The sequence below is a fragment of the Chenopodium album genome, chromosome 2, assembly GCF_948465745.1.
Source record: "Chenopodium album chromosome 2, dcCheAlbu1.1, whole genome shotgun sequence".
NCBI classification, from domain to species: Eukaryota; Viridiplantae; Streptophyta; class Magnoliopsida; order Caryophyllales; family Amaranthaceae; genus Chenopodium; species Chenopodium album.
Genome location: NC_137835.1, coordinates 6328250 through 6347311, shown reverse-complemented (window position 1 = coordinate 6347311; position 19062 = coordinate 6328250). Strand labels below are relative to the sequence as shown.

The window sequence follows — 19062 nt, the reverse complement described above, 5'->3', positions numbered from 1 at the left end:
AAACCAAACCCAGTGATGAGTACCTTTCACGTCGAATCATAATCGAATGAAGTGAAAGTGTGGAAAGTCTAGTGTTGCGGATAGTTTTAATTTCTTTTCTCTTCTCTCTGTTTTTGAAAACTTATTTTAAGAAAACAGCCAATCCAGTTTGGTTGGTCCATGATATGGGTCCAATAATAGTGTAGTTGGATGAGGCTTGACAAGAGCTTTCCAACGATATATTATGAGCCCAATTCCGATGAGTATTGAGGAAGTTATGGCCAATTTACTAAACTGGGCCCGGTTTGAGCCTTATATACGGCCCAATGATCTAGGGGAGGGCCTAATATGATTTATCATTCCTAATGCAATTAAGAATGGTTTTAGTCTTCTAGATTCTTCTAGAAGGTTCTTTTCATTCCTAATTCAATTAGCATTGATAAATTGACTTTTGTTGACTTTTCAGAGTTTTAATCAAAATCAAATAGCATTTTCGAGGAAATTATATGATTTTATCCTCCAGTACGGCAAACTTATCTGATTTTCGAAAACGCGTTAAAAACAGGCTTGGCGCCTGACTCCAGGCATTGGCGCCTGGAACCAGGCCTGGCGCCTGGCGCTAGTGTTGGTGCCTGGCGCCTGGCGCTAGTGTTGGTGCCTGGCGCCAACTATGTTTTTCGTGCGTCAGACTCCGTTTTGTATATTTTATCTTTTTGGCTGATTTTCTCTATAAATAACGTATTAAAAACTCCGTTTTCATTCACCAATTCTCACCTACAATCAGTTTTCATTCGCGATCATTAATTCTCTAATTCTCTCTTTAATCATTCACCTCTCTCTCTCTCTCTTTTCCAAACTTTGCTTTCACATACAAAATTCCGCATTCGCAAGATCTAGAAACACCTAGCCATATTCGAAGTTGCCTTCGCCCTAAACGTGAAAGGTTTAATTTCTGAGGGTTTGGTCCTAAATCTCTATTTCAATTATTTAATTTAATTGTTTGTTTATTATTTTCCTTGAAGTTACTAACGTGTGTATTTTGTTATTAGAAAGAGGTACGAGGCATCAAAGTAAGTACTTTAATTGATTAATTGATATTATGATGTAGAAATCATGTTTATATTGTTATTATGATATTCCTAGTATCATGTCTAGGGTAATTATAATATCAAATATGCTTATTATGATTCCTGCGATGCTTCTGATGTTCTTCCTAATATTTATGATTGTTAGTATCATGTTAGGATTAAAGTTTTGATTTTTATTGCTTAGTGACATGCTAGGGTTTGTTATTAATCTTGTTAGTATCATGCCTAGGATCTTGCTATTATTATGCTTTAATATTAACATGAACATGATGATGATTATTACTTATGACGATTATTATTATGAATATTATTATTATGATTATTTTAATGATTATAATTTTATTATTGTTATAATTTTATTGTCATGATTATTATGTTGCTTGATGATATTTATTATTTATTGCTTGATCACGCCTTTTATGCATGTTTAAAGGGAATTTGGTATTTGTAATCACGCTTAATAAGATAATTAATAATCTTGTTTAGGGTTATTGTACTGTGATTATAATTCAAGTAATCGCCAATAATAGATTTATTTGTGCATTATATTCAACCAACATAGATAAACAGGTTTAGGGTTAAACCTATTGATTGCATGTTAATTAAAAAGCGCACATGAATACGATCAGAATAAAGTAGAGGCCTATTATTAGGGCAGGTTCAATCTCTTTTAGGTTGGATTTTTACCTTCATCCCCGAACCCTTATTTGGTTCTAGACCTTATGGAGTTGACGATCTCTTGGATCGTTAAGGGGTGTAACCTTCCTCACCCTGTGAACGGTTTACAAGTTCCTAAAACTTGTTGGCGACTCTTTTGCTCTATCTTCTTCATTCCCTTTTGGACGCCACCGTACTTTAGTGTATGATCACAGTGGGGTTCAAGCTAGGGGTTTAACGCTTGAAATCTATTCCCTACAGCGTGTAGAGAGGAAACACAAACATATCTTGAATGTAAGTCGTGCTTTGCAATTTCTTGCACAACTACCAATTTATTTTTGGGGGTAGTGTGTTCTCACTGCCGCTCATCTAATTAACCGCACCCCAACCCCACTCTTGGGAAATAAAACACCTTTTGAAATTCTTTTTGACAAACCACCCTCTTTTGACACTATTTGAACCTTTGGTTGCCTATGCTTTGCTCATAACAAAAAAACCAAAGGTGATAAGTTTGCAAGTCGTAGTCGAAAGTGTATTTTTGTGGGTTATCCGTTTGGAAAAAAGGAGTGGAGAATGTTTGATTTGACTACAAAAGAATTTTTTGTCTCCCGGGATGTGAAATTCATTGAAGAAGTTTTTCCGTTTGGGAGTCCGGAGGAGGTGAACATTCCAGTTAATGAATATGTTGATCAAAATATTCATGAGGATTTTTCAGAGTTGATTTTTTACGAAGAAACTGAGGTTGGAAACTTAATTACTGAACAATTAGCCCAACCCGAATTTGCTACAGACCCAGCGCCCATTCAAGCCACACCAGCGAGCGCTGGGCCTTCTCCATTGCAGCCCAAGTCGCCTTCTGGTCAGGGCGATGGGTTTCCAGCGAGTGCGGGGCCTTCTCCATCGCAGCCCATCTCGTCCTCTAGCCAGGGAGATGGGCCGTTTTCTATCCTTGAGCAGCCCAAGTTAGTGTCTCTTGATCCCAATGATGATGGGCTGCCCCATGAACCTGAAATTCAAGGTAATGACGCAAATGTTGAAGTGTTGGGTCGCGGCCATCGTCAAAAGTTTCCCAATGTCTTGCATCGTGATTTTGTGACACATACGATTTTTTCTAATAGTCCACTCTCTTCTCCTTCCACTCGCTCCTCAGGTACCCCTTATCCTTTAGCACATTACATAAATTGTGATAATTTTTCTGTCAAATATCAAAAATTTCTTGCAGCTATTATCAAGGGTAATGACCCAAGATCTTTCAAGGAGGTAATGAAACATCATGAGTGGCGACAATCTATGAAGGAAGAAATTCGTGCTCTAGAGGACAATGGAACATGGACTTTGGAGCGCCTTCCACCCGGGAAACGTGCTCTCGGCAGTCAATGGGTCTATAAGACCAAATACTTGTCAAATGGTGATATGGAGCGACTCAAATCAAGATTAGTAGTGTTCGGTAATCATCAACAAGCCGGAATTGATTATGCCAAAACTTTTGCACCGGTGGCAAAGATGACCACAGTTCGTGCCTTTCTTGCAATAGCAGCTTGCAAAAATTGGGAACTTTGTCAAATGGACGTTCACAATGCCTTTCTACATGGTGACCTTCATGAAGAGGTCTACATGAAGTTGCCCCCCCCGGATTTGAAAGCTCGGATCCTTCTTTGGTGTGTAGGTTACGCAAATCATTGTATGGCTTGAAACAGGCTCTTAGGTGTTGGTTTGCAAAGTTGACGACTGCTCTGAAACGGTATAGTTTTATCCAATCCTATTCAGATTATTCTTTATTCATATATACTAATGGAAAAACTCAACTTATTGTCTTAGTTTATGTGGATGATCTTATTATTTCTGGGAATGATTCCGCTGCACTTAAGGCGTTCAAAGCATATCTCAGTGATTGCTTCAAAATGAAAGATCTTGGACCTCTTAAATATTTTTTGGGCATTGAGGTAGCCCGTAGTTCTTCCGGATTATTTTTGTGTCAAAGGAAGTATACTCTAGATATTATCTCTGAAACAGGTTTATTGGGAGCAAAGCCTAGTGGGTTTCCCATGGAACAAAATCATAAACTTGCCCATGCTAGTGGCGAATTACTGAAGAATCCCGAAGCTTATCGTCGCCTCGTGGGTCGACTCATATATCTTGCGGTCACTCGACCAGATCTTGCCTATTCAGTTCACATTCTATCTCAGTTTATGCATGAACCACGCATTCAACATTGGGAGGCGGCCTTGAGGGTTGTTCGCTATCTCAAAGGATCTCCTGGCCAAGGCATATTATTGCGCTCAGATAGTGAGCTCACTTTAGAAGGGTGGTGTGACTCAGATTGGGCGGCGTGTCCTCTAACTCGTCGTTCGTTGACAGGATGGCTAGTGTTTCTAGGAAAATCTCCGATTTCTTGGAAAACTAAAAAGCAACCTACAGTATCTACATCTTCTGCAGAGGCGGAGTACAGGTGTATGAATGGAGCCACTTGCGAATTAAAGTGGCTCAAGCGTCTATTGTTGAGCATGGGTGTGCAACATCCTAAGGCTATTAAATTGTTCTGTGATAGTGAGGCAGCATTGCATATTGCAAGGAACCTTGTGTTTCATGAGCGTACGAAACACATAGAGGTTGATTGTCATTTTGTTCGTGACGCTATCAAAGAAGGTTTGATTTCCCCGTCACATGTGTCTAGTAAAGATCAATTGGCGAATATATTCACTAAAGCTCTCGGCAAGTCTCAGTTTGACTATCTTCTTTCCAAGTTGGGCATTTACGACCCTAATGCTCCAACTTGAGGGGGGGGTATTACGATGTAATTAGAGTATATTATAATTAGCTTTGGAGAATATATTTTATCTAGGAAATATTTTGCTAGGATATTTATTTTCCATAGTTATCATGTTTCCTTAGTTTAGTTTGATACGACTAAGGAAACTCTCCGCCTTGTACTATATATATTCCTTTGCCATGTGCTAATGAGAACCTAGCTAAAGTTCAAGTCTTTACAAAAGCCAAGTGTGGGTTGTGTTGTAATCTGGGCATGTACTTAACAATTTCACATAATTGTAATTAGTAAGGGATTTGGGATTTTTGGATGAATTAAACAGTTAAAATTGTAAAGTAAGAAAGGAGAATGGTTATTTTGATCACTTTACATCAATTCATGGCATGATTAATTATTCATTCATGCAATTGCCGGCCATAATATACGGGGAAAACCACGTGCCACGTCCCCGAGTTTGGACTAATTGGGCCGGTATAGTAGACGGTGCGCACATGTTAGTCGGTAAGCGTAAGCCATTGGAGAAAAACTAAAGAAGCTACGGAGTACTGTTTTTATTATTATTATTATTATTATTATTATTATTATTGTTGTTGTTGTTAACGATAATTTTCTTTCAATAAGTATGTTCAATTTAGTTTATATATAGGCCAAACTAAGGTTAAAAATATAAAGTTAAAAAAAAATACATGAATTCTATTGAGTTTGCTTTTTAGGACTTGTTACTTATCTTTCTCAAAATGAAATGAGAACAAATTAGATCAGATTTTATAAAATTATATATCGTAAAGTTCGGGCCTGTTCACATTTACTTAATTTCAGTTCAGTTCAATTCAGTTCAGCTTCAATCAGTTTAGTTTAGTTCAGCTCAGCTTCTATCAGTTCAGTTCAGCTTCAATCAGTTCAGTTCACTTCAGCTCTTAATTTCCATCTCCCATAAAATATTCATTTCATCTTAGTTCAGTTCAATTCAACTTTAATCAGTTCAGCTCAGTTCAATAAATGTGAACATACCCTACATAATGAACAAATATAATTAACAATTTCCAATTTGATAATTATTGTTTTATTTTATTTTTTTATTACACCTTATTATGGAGAATTTTGAATAACAGACATAATTCAAGGAGAACACTTTGAGCAATTAAGGAAATGGTGGCCTAAAAAAGCTTTAATTATTTTTTTTTCTCACAAGTAGCGTTTCAAGTAATCATGCATCCGAGTGTATTCAACCTCCGGATAGAGTTTTGAAGCTTCTTCATCATCTTTTACCTCAAAATTAGTAAGGCATCCTTCATAGAATATGTGGTAAAAATGTCCTATTCCCACTTGGTGTGCTAATTCAGCATCTGAAATACAAAAACAAATATTGAGACAATTATCACACACAAAGGGTCTAATAAAGCTAAGGAAACTAATACCACTAACAAAATTTTTAATCATATGCAAGAATTACCTACAAGTGCAATTAATCATGCTTTTAATTACATAGCACGACTAACCTATACTACAAGGAAACTGGTGATAGTCATGAGAATCAATCTCAAGATCTCTTGGAATTAAGAATGGAGCTCTAACCACCTAAGCTATCTCTCACTCTCACCTAATAAACAGCTATACAACAATATAAGTATATGCGATTATTATTTTGGTGGGGGAGTACTAATGTACAATTGCACATAGTAAATTGAAAATTGTACCTTTCATAGGGGCAAGAAAATCCTGAGCAGAGATGGTGTGCTTGTTGAGGTCCTTTCCTGTGAGGTTCTCCCACATTTGAACCAATTCTCTTTGAGACAATATATTTTCTGGAGGTTTGATGTTAATTGTTTTGTTTACTGCACGAGGGTCGTCTATTGTCTTCACAGCATATGTTGCAACATCATCCTCGTCCATGAAGCATGCTGTTGCAACCAACGTCACGCTGTTAAAATTAATTGCATTCTAGACAAACACAAGTTCGTAGTATGAAACATGTATTAATACATGCATTCCTTAGTCAATAACTTTATATTACCTTATTAAGGGTACATTTTATTCATTTGATGCGTTTTTCTACACTTAGTAGATTTATCATTAGAACTTATATATTTTGAAAAAATAAGAGCCAAAATATTAAATATGCGTCAAATAAATTATAGTTTGGACATATGGAGAGATGGAGCTTGAATCGAAAGGTACCTTTGACATTTCCATCCCCATAGAGGACAACATCATCCTTAGGAGGAAGAAGAGAGCTCATTTGAGAAAGGTTGCCAACAAAGTAACCACCAAAACAATTAGCAATTACATAAGTAAATGGAATTTGAGCATCTTCAATTGCTTTTCTCACAATCATCTTCTCATCAAACGTAACTCTTCCTGGCTCAAGTGCATTTCCCATTTTTGCCGGGTCCATACCAAACTCTGATGGCAAAAAACGCTGCATATATACATGTACATATACATAAACATGCACCATAATATACTTATTGTTAATTATATTACAAATTAAACCTATGCTTTCTTTTTTATGAAACTTATGTTATTTTTACAAATGGAAAATTTGCACCATAAAGGCATAAATGCATACTACGAGTACGTATTGATTAAACTCTTAGTATATATAGGTGATTAACTTGAAAATGTTTGCTATTTGTATCTTTAACTTTTTTGTTTGGGCTACTAAATAATAAGTCTCATATATATTATTTTTGTATAGGCTTCAAATAAATAAATAATACGGAGTAGTACCACCTTTCACTAATGAGTAGTGGATTTTACTAAATAATATAGTATGTCCCATAAATATTATTTTTGTACCAACAACCATGACTATCTTATGTTTAGTCAATTTATTTTAGTTGATATATATTTATTTTAGATATAATAGACATTTTAATTTATTTGTGTTTTGATTTTGAAATAATGTGAACATCTCATTATAAAACTTTTGTATACATCCGGTTTACACTAATATTAGTGTACATCGAGCAGTATAGGGGTAACTTTAAGCCAATTTAGGGTAACTTTTTGCCTTTTTTTGGGTAACTTTGAACATAATATGATTTTTTTTATAAATCGAACAAAAAAAGTTTTATAAGGGTGATAAAATTACTTTCAATCACTAATAATTGAAGTTTAGTCATTTAAATTACCAATAAAACGTAGATTATTTTTATTTGTATTGGGTTACTTTTATACATATTAGGGTAACTTTTATTCATTTTAGGGGTAACTTTTGATCACTTTAAGAGAGATTTAAAATGGATGTAGAATAATTATTGTACACCCGATTTTTTTGAAAGTTTGTGCATCACATTTAAGTTGATATTTGCTCAGATCATTTCAGGATGAATTAGATCATGTCATAATAACATTCAAATTTTAATTTATTTTGTTAGTTTAATATTGTTTATTTATCGTTTTCTTTAATTTCATAATTAAAAATTTGTGAAAATTTTATATTTGGAAATTGCTTATTGATTGATACAAATCTAATGACGTTCTTTTTTTTTTTTTTTTTTTGAATTAATTTATAAATTTTCATCAATTTGGATAATCATATCAAATCAATTCAGATTTAAAAATTTCAAATTAGATCAAATACAATCATGCTACCATTTTTTTATTATTATTTTTTTGAAAGAAAAATCATGATAATTATATGTGTTACTATGCCATAAATTATAGGTGAAAAGGTGATCGCCTGAAATAAGACAATGTTTTATGAAGCTCATAATTGATATATTTATCTCCAAGTAAAAGATTATATTACTTTATTTTTGGTATAAAATATGATTATAACCTTTTTTTATATTTATTTATCAACTTTTTAGTTTCATTTATGTAATTTTTTATTATTATTTTATAATTTTTGAAAAAAATATTAATTTTATGTTGGATTAAAAATGTTCAAGAACTATATTTGCATTGTAGATCTCAGAAGACTAATTGTGTCTATAAAAAAATGTAGCCATTGTAACTACTTTCAATCTATGCTTCAAAAAAAAAAAAAAAAACTACTTTCAATCTCAACCGTTTAAATATTAATGATTAATCTTGTCCATTTATATATTTGACTTCCCAATTATAATTAATTATAAAAAATACTTTATTTTTTACGAAAAAAAAAAAAAAAAAAAAAAAAAAAAAAAAAAAAACTGCAAAAAGTAACTTCTTTGTCGCTGCCATTGATGCAGTTTCAACTCTTCCAAGTATTCACTTTCAACATAAATCTCCATTAGATAGGTATGGAGGATGGATCAAAGTATAACCAAAAATCAATCAATGGAAAACTACCAACTAACCTAGGAAAAAGGAATATGATTTTATACATTGGATAGTTTTATTCGAGTTACATGGCTAATTTGATACTCCGTAGCACAATTATACAGTTCATAATGATTGAATTATTGCTCTCCAAAATTCTTGTACTAATTGATGGATTTCATATTAAGCAGTTAAGTGCATTGTTTTGTTCTTCGTACTTTATAAAATTTATCAATGGAGTAGTTTAATTTTTTTTTGAGGGAATGGAGTAGATTATTGCGTAGAGGATTAAGGAAAAAACAGTTAAAGAATTTTTTTTTGGGTATTTTTTATGGTCAACTTAAATCAATAGTTATAATTTACATAAGGATTTTTTGTGAAAAACTACCTTTTATATACAACTTTATGTGAAAAACTACCTTTTAAAAAAATTGTTGTAAATAACTACATCTTTTTAAAAAAATGTTGTAAGGGACTACCACTTGCCGGAGTCTGACCGTTGACTCACTTTCCCGGCGTTGACCACCTCACGTGGCGGCCTTTTCCCATTTTCAACCACCCCACCCCCTCCTCCTCCTCCCATTTCTAGTTTTGACCACCCCCTACCCCCTCGCCGTCACCTCCCCCTCCCTTGTCCAGTTTCTGACTGCTGCACTGGTTGCCCCGGCCTCCGCCTCCCTTTTCCAATTCCGACCATCCCCCACCCCCGCAACGCTCCTTTTCCCTAGCCCTCCTTACCCCTTCTTGCAGCCCCCAAACAGAATTATCAATTTCCGGCCACTCCCTTCCCTACCCCCACTTCCATTATTTCCGGCGTGGCAGCCCTTTCGCTGCCAACCTCCCATTACTGCTCATCATTTCCCCCGAATTGAAACGCCTCCCCTTCCCCTTGATTCTTGATTTCTGACCACCCCTCAAATAATTATCAATTTCCGGTCAAATTTCATCCCACCTACGCATTTCTCACCCTCGAAATCCCGCCCACCCTCCTTCGACCCCCTCGAAAACCAGAACCCTTCCCTTCCTTTCCTCAATTGTTTGGTATTTACAATTATTAATTTTTTAATTTGATTGTTGTGTTATTGTTGTAAGTGTACCGTGGTTGGGATGGTGGTTAGTATGGTTGCTATTTGCAGCTTGGTGGGTGTGGTGGTGTAATTATTGGTGGCGTCAAGAGGTAAAGATGGAGAGTGATGGCAGGGGAACGGAGTTAATGGTGTTGTTGTTTGAAGGTCGCGGAATTGGGGAGCGATTGAGGGTTTGTGTTGGATTTGCCGGGGTGGAGGCGGTTTCAAGTGGGGTTGGGTTGGTTTTGGGATGCGTGGGGGCGGTTGTAAGGGTGTTTTGAGGTGGGTTGAGGTGTTGTGGTGGTGGGGTGGTGGTCAAGATGGTGGCATTGTTGGTGGTGCATGCATAGAAAAAAAAGAAGAAAAAAATAAAGGTCATGTGACCGGCACGTGGGTGGTCAACGCCGGAAAAGTGAGTCAATGGTCAGACTCCGGCAAGTGGTAGTCCCTTACAACATTTTTTTAAAAAGAGGTAGTTATTTACAACAATTTTTTTAAAAGGTAGTTTTTCATAAAAAGTTGTATATAAAAGGTAGTTTTTCACCAAAAATCCTTTACATAATGATGATAAGGGTGTAGATTTTGTTATTGTAATAGCTACAATTTTATTGTAGCCATAGCAAAACTGTCCATTAATTATAATGTGAAAAATAAACCGAGCATATTTTTATTATTACAGGTGTCCTCGTATAATATAAGACACGAGGACGTAAGTCGTTCATTTGCACCAAATCATTAATCTTGTGTTATTAATCATGGGGTAACCCCCTAGAAAATAAAAAAAGTCCCTCGAGTAGGGTTTTGTGAGGCGACTTAGGGTTCGAGCAAAAATTCCTTTTCTTTACGTTTTCAGTGCTTGTCTTCTGTGATTGTTTGTGATTTTCGATACTGTGATTGATGATGGGATCTCCTGGGACCTTGGCTAGTGAGTTGGCTCGGGATTGGGAGAAATTGAAACTGACAGATGAGGAGGATACCATTATTGGGGGTAATTTGAATGTGCCTGATGATGGGATGGCAAAATCGAGGGTTGCTTTGTCACTGGTGGGAAAACTATTGACTAGCAAACCTTACAATGTTGAAGCTATGAAAAGAGTCATGAAAAATTTATGGAGGTTAACTGATAATGTCGCAATTCGTGTAATCGACACAAACCTCTATATTTTCTAGTTCTTTAATGAAGATGATAAGAATAAAGTTCTTGAGGGGAGGCCTTGGGCTTTCGATAACCAGTTGCTGCTGTTGAAAGAAGTGCAAGGGGACGAACAACCGTCTGATGTGGTGTTCCAATACTCGTCGTTCTGGGTTAGACTGCTGGACGTGCCTTTTGGTATGCGTAACATGACTTTTGCAAAAGAGATTGGTGATTGCTTAGGGGGTTTTGTTGCCTTCGATGATAGTGATCCCCTTGGCTGGGAAGAGGAGATGAGAGTGAAGGTGCTGCTCAATATTGATAAGTCGTTGAGGAGGGGTGTCAAAGTAGCATCGAGTGCAAATTCGACGAAGTGGATTGGTCTCAAATATGAAAGACTTGGGGATTTCTGTTATTTTTGTGGCAAGCTAGGCCATATAGATAAAGAATGTATGGAGCAAGAAAAGCGTGAGGGTGAAACAGCTTTAGTTTTTCAATATGGACCATACCTGGTTGCTTCTCCTCAGAGAACTCGTTTTGATGCTGGGGAAAGAGAGAAAGAGAAGAAGTGGGTTGAGAACTTCCAATTGAAGAAGAACACACGCAAGGTGGTGTATAATGACCCTCATGCTATTAGATTGGGTCCCCCGGGAGCTGCAAGAAAACTGTTATTTAACTCACCTCAATCTGATTCGACTAGCTCTCCAAAGGTGCGTGAGTCGAGACTTATTGCTATTGTTGATAAGAGTACAAATAAGACTGTGTTGAGACCACGACCTTTATTGAGTGATGAGGGGGATAAGGAGCTTGTAGATGATGGGGTATGCGGTATGGAGGGGGATGTGATTATGGGTGAAAACGAGTTGGTTGGTGAGGATGGTGGGGTGGTGTTTAGCCAGGAGAATGAGGATGCTGTAGGGGGGAAAGAGGGGGTGAGTGCAGGGAGGTCAAACACGGGGGAGGGTGAGGGTGTTAAGAAGATGTTAGCGGGAATGAAAAAAAGGAGACGCAATATGGAGCAGGGTAGTGTGAATTGGCAGGGGAGGAGGGTGTGAAAAAATTGAAAGTGGAGGTGCAAGGTACTGGAGCTTCGATCACTAAGAAAGTAGAGGGTCTTGGGATGAACCAAGCCCTCGAAAGACAATGAAAATTATAAGTTGGAACTGCCACGGGCTTGGCAACCCGTGGAAAGTTCGTGCCCTCCAAGACTTGTGTTGGAGGGAAATGCCGAATATTGTCTTTCTCATGGAGACGATGATTGATGAAAAAGTTTTACAAAAAATAAAAAATAGGTGTGGGTTTAAGGATGGTGTGTGTATTAGTAGTGTGGGAAAGTCAGGGGGTATGGGTGGTGGAGAGAGCTAAAAGTGAACGTGGTCTCATATTCGATACACCATGTTGCAGCAAATATTGTTGATAGTGATAATGTGGCAAAGTGGAGTGCTATGGGTATATATGGATGGCCGGAACAAGCAAATAAGCATAAAACTTGGTCCCTTATGTCGTCTATATGTGATAATTGTGACGTTCCGTATGTCATGTTTGGTGATTTTAATGAGGTGACGAGTATGTCCGAAAAGGAAGGTGGAACTCAAAGGAGGGAGAGTCTTATGGATGCTTTCCGGTGTGTAATTGACAATTGTGCTTTACGAGACTTGGGTTTTAAGGGAAGCAAATTTACATGGGAGAGGGGAAACTCTATGAGAACTTATGTAAGAGAAAGACTTGATAGGTTCTTGGCAACGTATAGTTGGTGTGCTCTCTTCCCCGACTTTGAGGTTCGAAATTTCCCTATTTTGCACTCGGACCACGCCCCAATCATGGTGTCACTGAAGAAAAAAGGCAATGATAATGTGGGCAGTAATGCCTTCAAATTTGAGCAACTTTGGCTCACAAAAGAGGAATGCAAGGAGGTGGTGCTTGATGGTTGGACGAGTGGGGTGGGCTTGAGTATGGCTGGGAAGATCGCATATTGTGGTGAGAAATTGGCCTCTTGGGCAGCATTGACTTTTGGCACAATAAAAAAGAAGATAAAAATTGCAGAGAAAAAATTAGCAGAGTTGCGTGAAGGTACTATGGACGGTGCTCGTCTTGATCAGTGCTTGAATATCACAAAGGAACTTAATTCTTTGTATATGCTCGAAGAGAGTTATTGGCATACGAGGGCGAGAGTAAATGAACTCCGTAACGGGGACAAAAACACAAAGTACTTTCATCACAAAGCTAGCCAGAGGAAAGCAAAAAATCGAATTATGGGACTGATGAATGATGACGGGGTCTGGTGTGATAAAAAAGTTGATATCGAAAGACTTATTGAGGCCTATTTTTCGAATTTATTTGCTACGAGCTCCCCTACTGGTTTTCAAGATGCTCTTGCGGGTTTGGAAGAGGTTGTGCCGAATGATATGAATGCCTTACTGGATCGTGAACCCTCCGGAGATGAGATTAAGGAGGCCTTATTTCAAATGCACCCAAACAAAGCTCCGGGACCTGATGGTATGCATGCTTTATTTTTTCAGAAATTTTGGCATATTGTTGGTCCTGAAATTATTAATTTTGTGAAAAAGTGGTGGAGAGGAGAGGTTGATTTGTCGGAGGTGAATAATACTTGTGTTGTTTTGATCCCAAAATGTGATGAGCCAAAACATATCACGGAGTTTAGACCAATTAGTTGTTGCAATGTCATATATAAAATTGTGTCGAAAACTTTGGAAAATAAATTGAAAGTTTTTTTGGGTGATGTTATTTCACAAAATCAGAGTGCTTTTGTCCCCCGTCAATTGATTAGTGATAATGCTCTTGTGGCTTTTGAAATTTTCCATGCCATGAAGAGGGGAGGGGAAGGTAGAGAGGGTACGATTGCCTTAAAACTGGATATGAGTAAGGCATACGATAGGGTGGAATGGGTGTTTTTGGTTAAGGTGATGGAAAGAATGGGTTTTTCGGAAAATTGGATTCATCGGGTCATGAGCTGCTTGGAAAGTGTCAAATTTGCTTTTAAAGTAAATGGGTGCATATGTGGGGAAGTTATTCCTTCGCGAGGACTTCGTCAGGGTGACCCAATTTCTCCGTACTTATTCTTACTATGTGTTGATGCGTTTTCTACTTTGTTGTCTAAGGCTGCTAGGGACAATATTATTCATGGTGCTAGAATTTGCAGAGGGGCACCTAGAGTATCTCACTTGTTTTTTGCCGATGATAGTATTCTTTTTGCTAGAGCAAATGCCAGGGAATGCTCAGTGATAGCTGATATAATCAGTAAATATGAGAGAGCATCTGGTCGAGTGTCAATCTTGGGAAGACAGAGGTTGCTTTTAGTAAAAGGGAGTAATGGCAGAAGACAAGAGATTATCGATATTTTGGGTGTTCGTGAGGTAGATCGCCATGAGAAGTACTTGGGACTCCCTACTATAATCGGAAGATCAAAAAAAGCTATTTTTGCAACTCTCAAAGAGCGGATTTGGAAGAAGCTCCAAGGGTGGAAGGAAAAATTATTATCAAAGCCGGGAAAAGAGATACTCATCAAGGTCGTGGCTCAGGCCATTCCCACATATATGATGAGTATCTTTTAAATTCCGGATGGCATCATTGATGAGATTCACTCTATTCTTGCTCGATTTTGGTGGGGGTCTACTGATGAGGGTAGAAAGTTACATTGGCAGCGTTGGGAGATACTTTGTCTTCCAAAAAGTCGAGGTGGTATGGGATTTAGAGATTTGCGGTGTTTTAATCAAGCTCTACTGGCTAAGCAATGTTGGCGATTACATCATAACCCGGACACTATCCTACATTCAATACTTAAAGCAAAATATTTCAAGAATGGGGATGTTTTGAAGGCGGAGTGTGGGTGTGATCCGAGCTACACTTGGAGGAGTATATGGGGTGCGAGGGCTCTACTACTTGAGGGGATGAAATGGAGACTGGGGAATGGTAGTAATATTATGGTGTGGAGTGATGCTTGGCTTCCTGGGAACACGTCTACTCTGGTTCCAACACCAAATGTGTCGAGTGATATGAATTTGCGTGTTATTGATCTCATTGAGCCACATTATAATAGATGGGACACGAATTTCATACAAAATAATTTTGCAACAGGTGACCGTGCTCTAATACTATCAATTCCTTTGTTGCCTAGTCGTCCAAAGGACACTATGTTTTGGTGGCCTGAAAAGGATGGGATTTACAGGGTCAAGTCAGGTTACTGGATGTGCAAAAATAGCTCGACGTTGCGTCATTCTCAGGGAGATTGTGATTTATGGAAACGCCTGTGGAAGCTCAATGGTCCTCCTAAGCTGCTTCACTTTCTATGGAGAGCATGTAAAGGCTTTTTGGGGGTGAAAGAGAGACTGATGTATAGACACCTATTACCTGAGAGTACGTGCACAATTTGTGGCAATAGCAGCGAAACAATTACTCATGCCACTTTTGATTGCACACTTGCTAAAGAGATTTGGGCTGCGAGTAAATATACTAATCTATTGACTCAGGCTCCAACATCTACGTTTGCTGAGAGATGGGTGTGGTTTGCATCAAATGTAACAAAGGCTGAGCTGTTAGAGGTGTCAACCTTAGCGTGGGCTGCTTGGAGTGCCAGAAATCAGAAAATTTTTGATAATACTACGGTGAGCCCTGTTCATTTAGCTGCTGCATTTGTGAAGCTGGTGGTAGACTATGGTGAATATATGCAGCAGATTGCGAAACCCGTGCTTTTTCAATTCCCCTCTTCTGCTAGCTCCTGGTGCTGCCCTCCCGAGGGTAGGGTAAAAATTAATTGTGATGCTCATACAGGGGCAGAAACGGGTCTAGGTGTTGTCATCAGAGACCATGGTGGGGCTGTTATGGTGGCTGCTGTAAGTAAAGAAGAAGCGGGGTGGAGTGCTGATGTTGCAGAAGCAGCAGCATGCTTGTATGGGCTGCAGGTTGCGCTAAGATTTGGTTACACAAAGATTCTTTTGGAGAGTGATGCTTGTAATGTGGTCAGTGGAGTCTTGAAGAATGCAATGGGGCTGTCTCCTTTTTATCAGTTCATTGGTGAAATTGATAAGCTGTCAATGTCCTTTTCCTCGTTTCATATTTCTCATTTAAAGAGGGCGGGTAATACCCTAGCTCACTTAGTAGCTAGGTGGGATAGTAATGGTTGTAAGGAATACGTTTGTTTGGGTCCTTTTCCGCAAAGTTTAACAACTTTGGCGGAGCTTGATTTAATTTAATAATATCCCGTCCGATTTACCTCAAAAAAAAAAAAAAAATCATGGGGTAACCCTGTATGTGGACCCTGTCTAGTGTCTACCTTTGGTTTTTTCCATATTCTAAACCCAATTTATTCATAATAGATGAAGTGTACGCCAATACTCTAGTCATAAGTGACGATAATAAGTTGGTGCATTTAGACCTCATATTTATACTACATATTAAAAGGCGTTTCTTAAAACGTCGATCACATAATTTTTTTTTATTGCGCCATATTATCTTTCTAATATTTTATGACGCCATATCATCACCTAAACAATGTCACGCACTGACGCACATCACCCAAGCAACCAACATAACTCCATATAAAAAGTTAAGGATAAGGAGGATCAAACCTTCAACTTTTTATAAGAATGAAAACTATTTTAGCATCTATGCCCATTATCAGATCAAGTATGTTATTAATATGTAAAAAAATTATAGGGTTTTTCTATATAGTAACCCTGTTTTTTTCACTTTTCTACGTTGTGCCCCAACATATATCACTTTCTACACTGTAACCCCAATATATTTTTTGTTTCCATACGGTAACCTTGCCGTTAAAAAATTCCGTTAGTGGGGCCCACTCTCCATTATTAATATTTTTTTATCGATTTGCGCGTTGAAAAATACTCCGTCAAAGGTTTCAAGGGCTATTTTGGCCCTTAAGGGTCCAAATTGAGCCCATAAATGTGAACACGTATATCGAGACATTTCTTAATAAGAAAAACGAGACATTTACATTATTTTTTTGCCAAATCTGAGCTCAATTTGGACCCCTAAGAACCAAAATAGCCCTTGAAACCTTTGACGGAGTATTTTTCAACGCACAAATCAATAAAAAATATTAATAATGGAGAGTGGGCCCCACTAACGGAATTTTTTAACGGCAAGATAACGGAAAGGTTACCGTATGGAAACAAAAAATATATTGGGGTTACAGTGTAGAAAGTGATATATGTTAGGGCACAACGTAGAAAAGTGAAAAAAACAGGGTTACTATATAGAAAAACCCAAAATTATATAACTGCAAACCACAAGGTTGAATTAAAAAATAAATAAATACTAAAAAAAAAACTCAATTTTAATTTGACAATGACAATTAAAATTCTTAAAAGCCTTTTAATTTTTTTTTTAACGATTGAACGTCTACAATAATAGCAACTCGGGACAACGCATGGGATACTCACCGGTTATTGTGATATTGTATGTCTGTATGTATAGCGGTACAATTAGTCTATTTACATGAGGTTTATCAAAGGCCCTTGTTATTTTGACTAATTGAAAACAATAGTAGTTATTGTACGTTCCAAACAAACTCATCCATAACATTGTTACCTACTTTCACCAAAGTCAGGAATTGTGTGATCATTATAAAATAAAATTATAAAAAAATCCTACTCCATATATAATTATAAAATATGACGTACAAGAGTAGAACATATATACCTTGACATTTCCAGCCTCCTTAATGGCCTCCACAAGCTTGAGTTGTAGCAAAATGTTATGGCTTCTAAAGTGAACACCAGACATGGTTGAGATCACGACGTCTACAAGCTTCACCGCCTCGACAAGGCTGTGATGATCATCGAACGAGCCCTCGACGAGGCGAGCACCCTCCATCTTAAAGGAGAGAAGCATCTGGAGCTTGTCAATGTCTAGGCCAATTTCTTTCCTAAGGAGAACATAAGTTTCATGGCCTTGTGCTAGGCATGCCTTCACAATCCTCTTGCCTATGTAACCTGTCCCTCCTACAACAAGCACCTTAGTCTTTGCCATTTTTCAATCCTTGAATAGTATCTTACAACTTTGTAATAAAATTTTGAGTTATGTTTATATTAGCAATTTGTGGCTTAAGAATATGAAGGTGAGGATTTTTTAAAAATATATATAGCCTCTTTTTCTACCGTTGAATTGTAGTGTGTTTGAAAAAAAACAAAAGGTTACTTTACGAAATTGACATAATGTTTGGTAGAGTAGCTAGCTAGAAGTCACTGTACAACTTAGAAATGTGGCCTTAGCTTAGTAGGTAGTATAAATTATTTTTTACAAAAAAATTTGTTTGGTGGAAGTTACTTTGCACTCCAAGTGTTAACTATTTGAGTCGTTACAAGATAAAAGGGCACCAAACTATTGTTAGAAAATAACTATTGACAATGATATATGTAGTGTAGTCCATGGGTTACAAATAAGCAATGACAAATTTAATTGCTCCATAACTTTTACTATGAAAAAATCATTGTTATAAACATCAAAATCTCTTGTTAAATTCGGGTCGAAATATCATTTTAAAACACTAACATCGTTAATTTTTAGTTGTAAGAAAGAAATTTTATATAGTACTCCACACCATATCTCACAAATAATGCCTCTAACATGAGCCCGTTACACATCAAATATCCAACTGAATATACGAGACAGGTTTGGATATGAATCTTGGCACTAGCCCAACCAGAATACAACGAGCTAATTGGTATAACTTTCACTAGTTTACAAAAATAAAATACGGAATACAAGTACTATACTCCCTTTATTTTTTAAAGTGGTTTACATGGACTTGATACATTAATCGATTTAAAATTATGTCAATTGTACATTAATAATCTATTTAATTGTTCAGTATTAACACGTACCTACAAAATTATACTTCTTCCGTTTTTTATTAGTTGACACCTTTCTATTATCACGCTTGTCAACACATGTTTTTAACGATTAATATCTCTAATTATAACCATTGTAAAATTAAAAAAATGGATATTAATACATCGAGACGATTTAAACAAAATTCCACATGACTCTACTTTATCGTATCCATAAATCACAAAAGCAAGTCAAAGTGTAGTGGACCGGCCCATACCCAACTTACAAATATCATTGTAACATGATTTTTTTGGC

The 19062-nt window shown here is 37.1% G+C and overlaps 1 protein-coding gene across 1 annotated transcript; it reads right to left on the bottom strand.

Annotated features, from left to right (window-relative positions):
• Positions 1 to 5512: 5512 nt before the first annotated feature.
• Positions 5513 to 18000, bottom strand: LOC145581133 (isoflavone reductase homolog). The gene is made up of 4 exons (XM_081638199.1): positions 17617 to 18000; positions 6670 to 6910; positions 6189 to 6392; positions 5513 to 5837 (listed from the first exon to the last, which is right to left on the bottom strand). The coding sequence occupies exons 1-4, from the start codon at positions 17944 to 17946 to the stop codon at positions 5677 to 5679; spliced, it is 936 nt and encodes a 311-aa protein (XP_081494325.1). The 5' UTR covers positions 17947 to 18000; the 3' UTR covers positions 5513 to 5676.
• Between the last annotated feature and the right edge of the window lie 1062 nt (positions 18001 to 19062).

Coding starts and splice junctions, on each gene's coding strand:
- LOC145581133 (XM_081638199.1), bottom strand. CDS start 17,946: ATGGCAAAGACTAAGGTGCTTGTTGTAGGAGGGACAGGTTACATAGGC. Junction 6,393..6,669: donor TGGGGATGGAAATGTCAAAG/GTACCTTTCGAT, acceptor TGGTTGCAACAG/CATGCTTCATGGACGAGGAT. Junction 5,838..6,188: donor TTTTCTTGCCCCTATGAAAG/GTACAATTTTCA, acceptor TTTGTATTTCAG/ATGCTGAATTAGCACACCAA.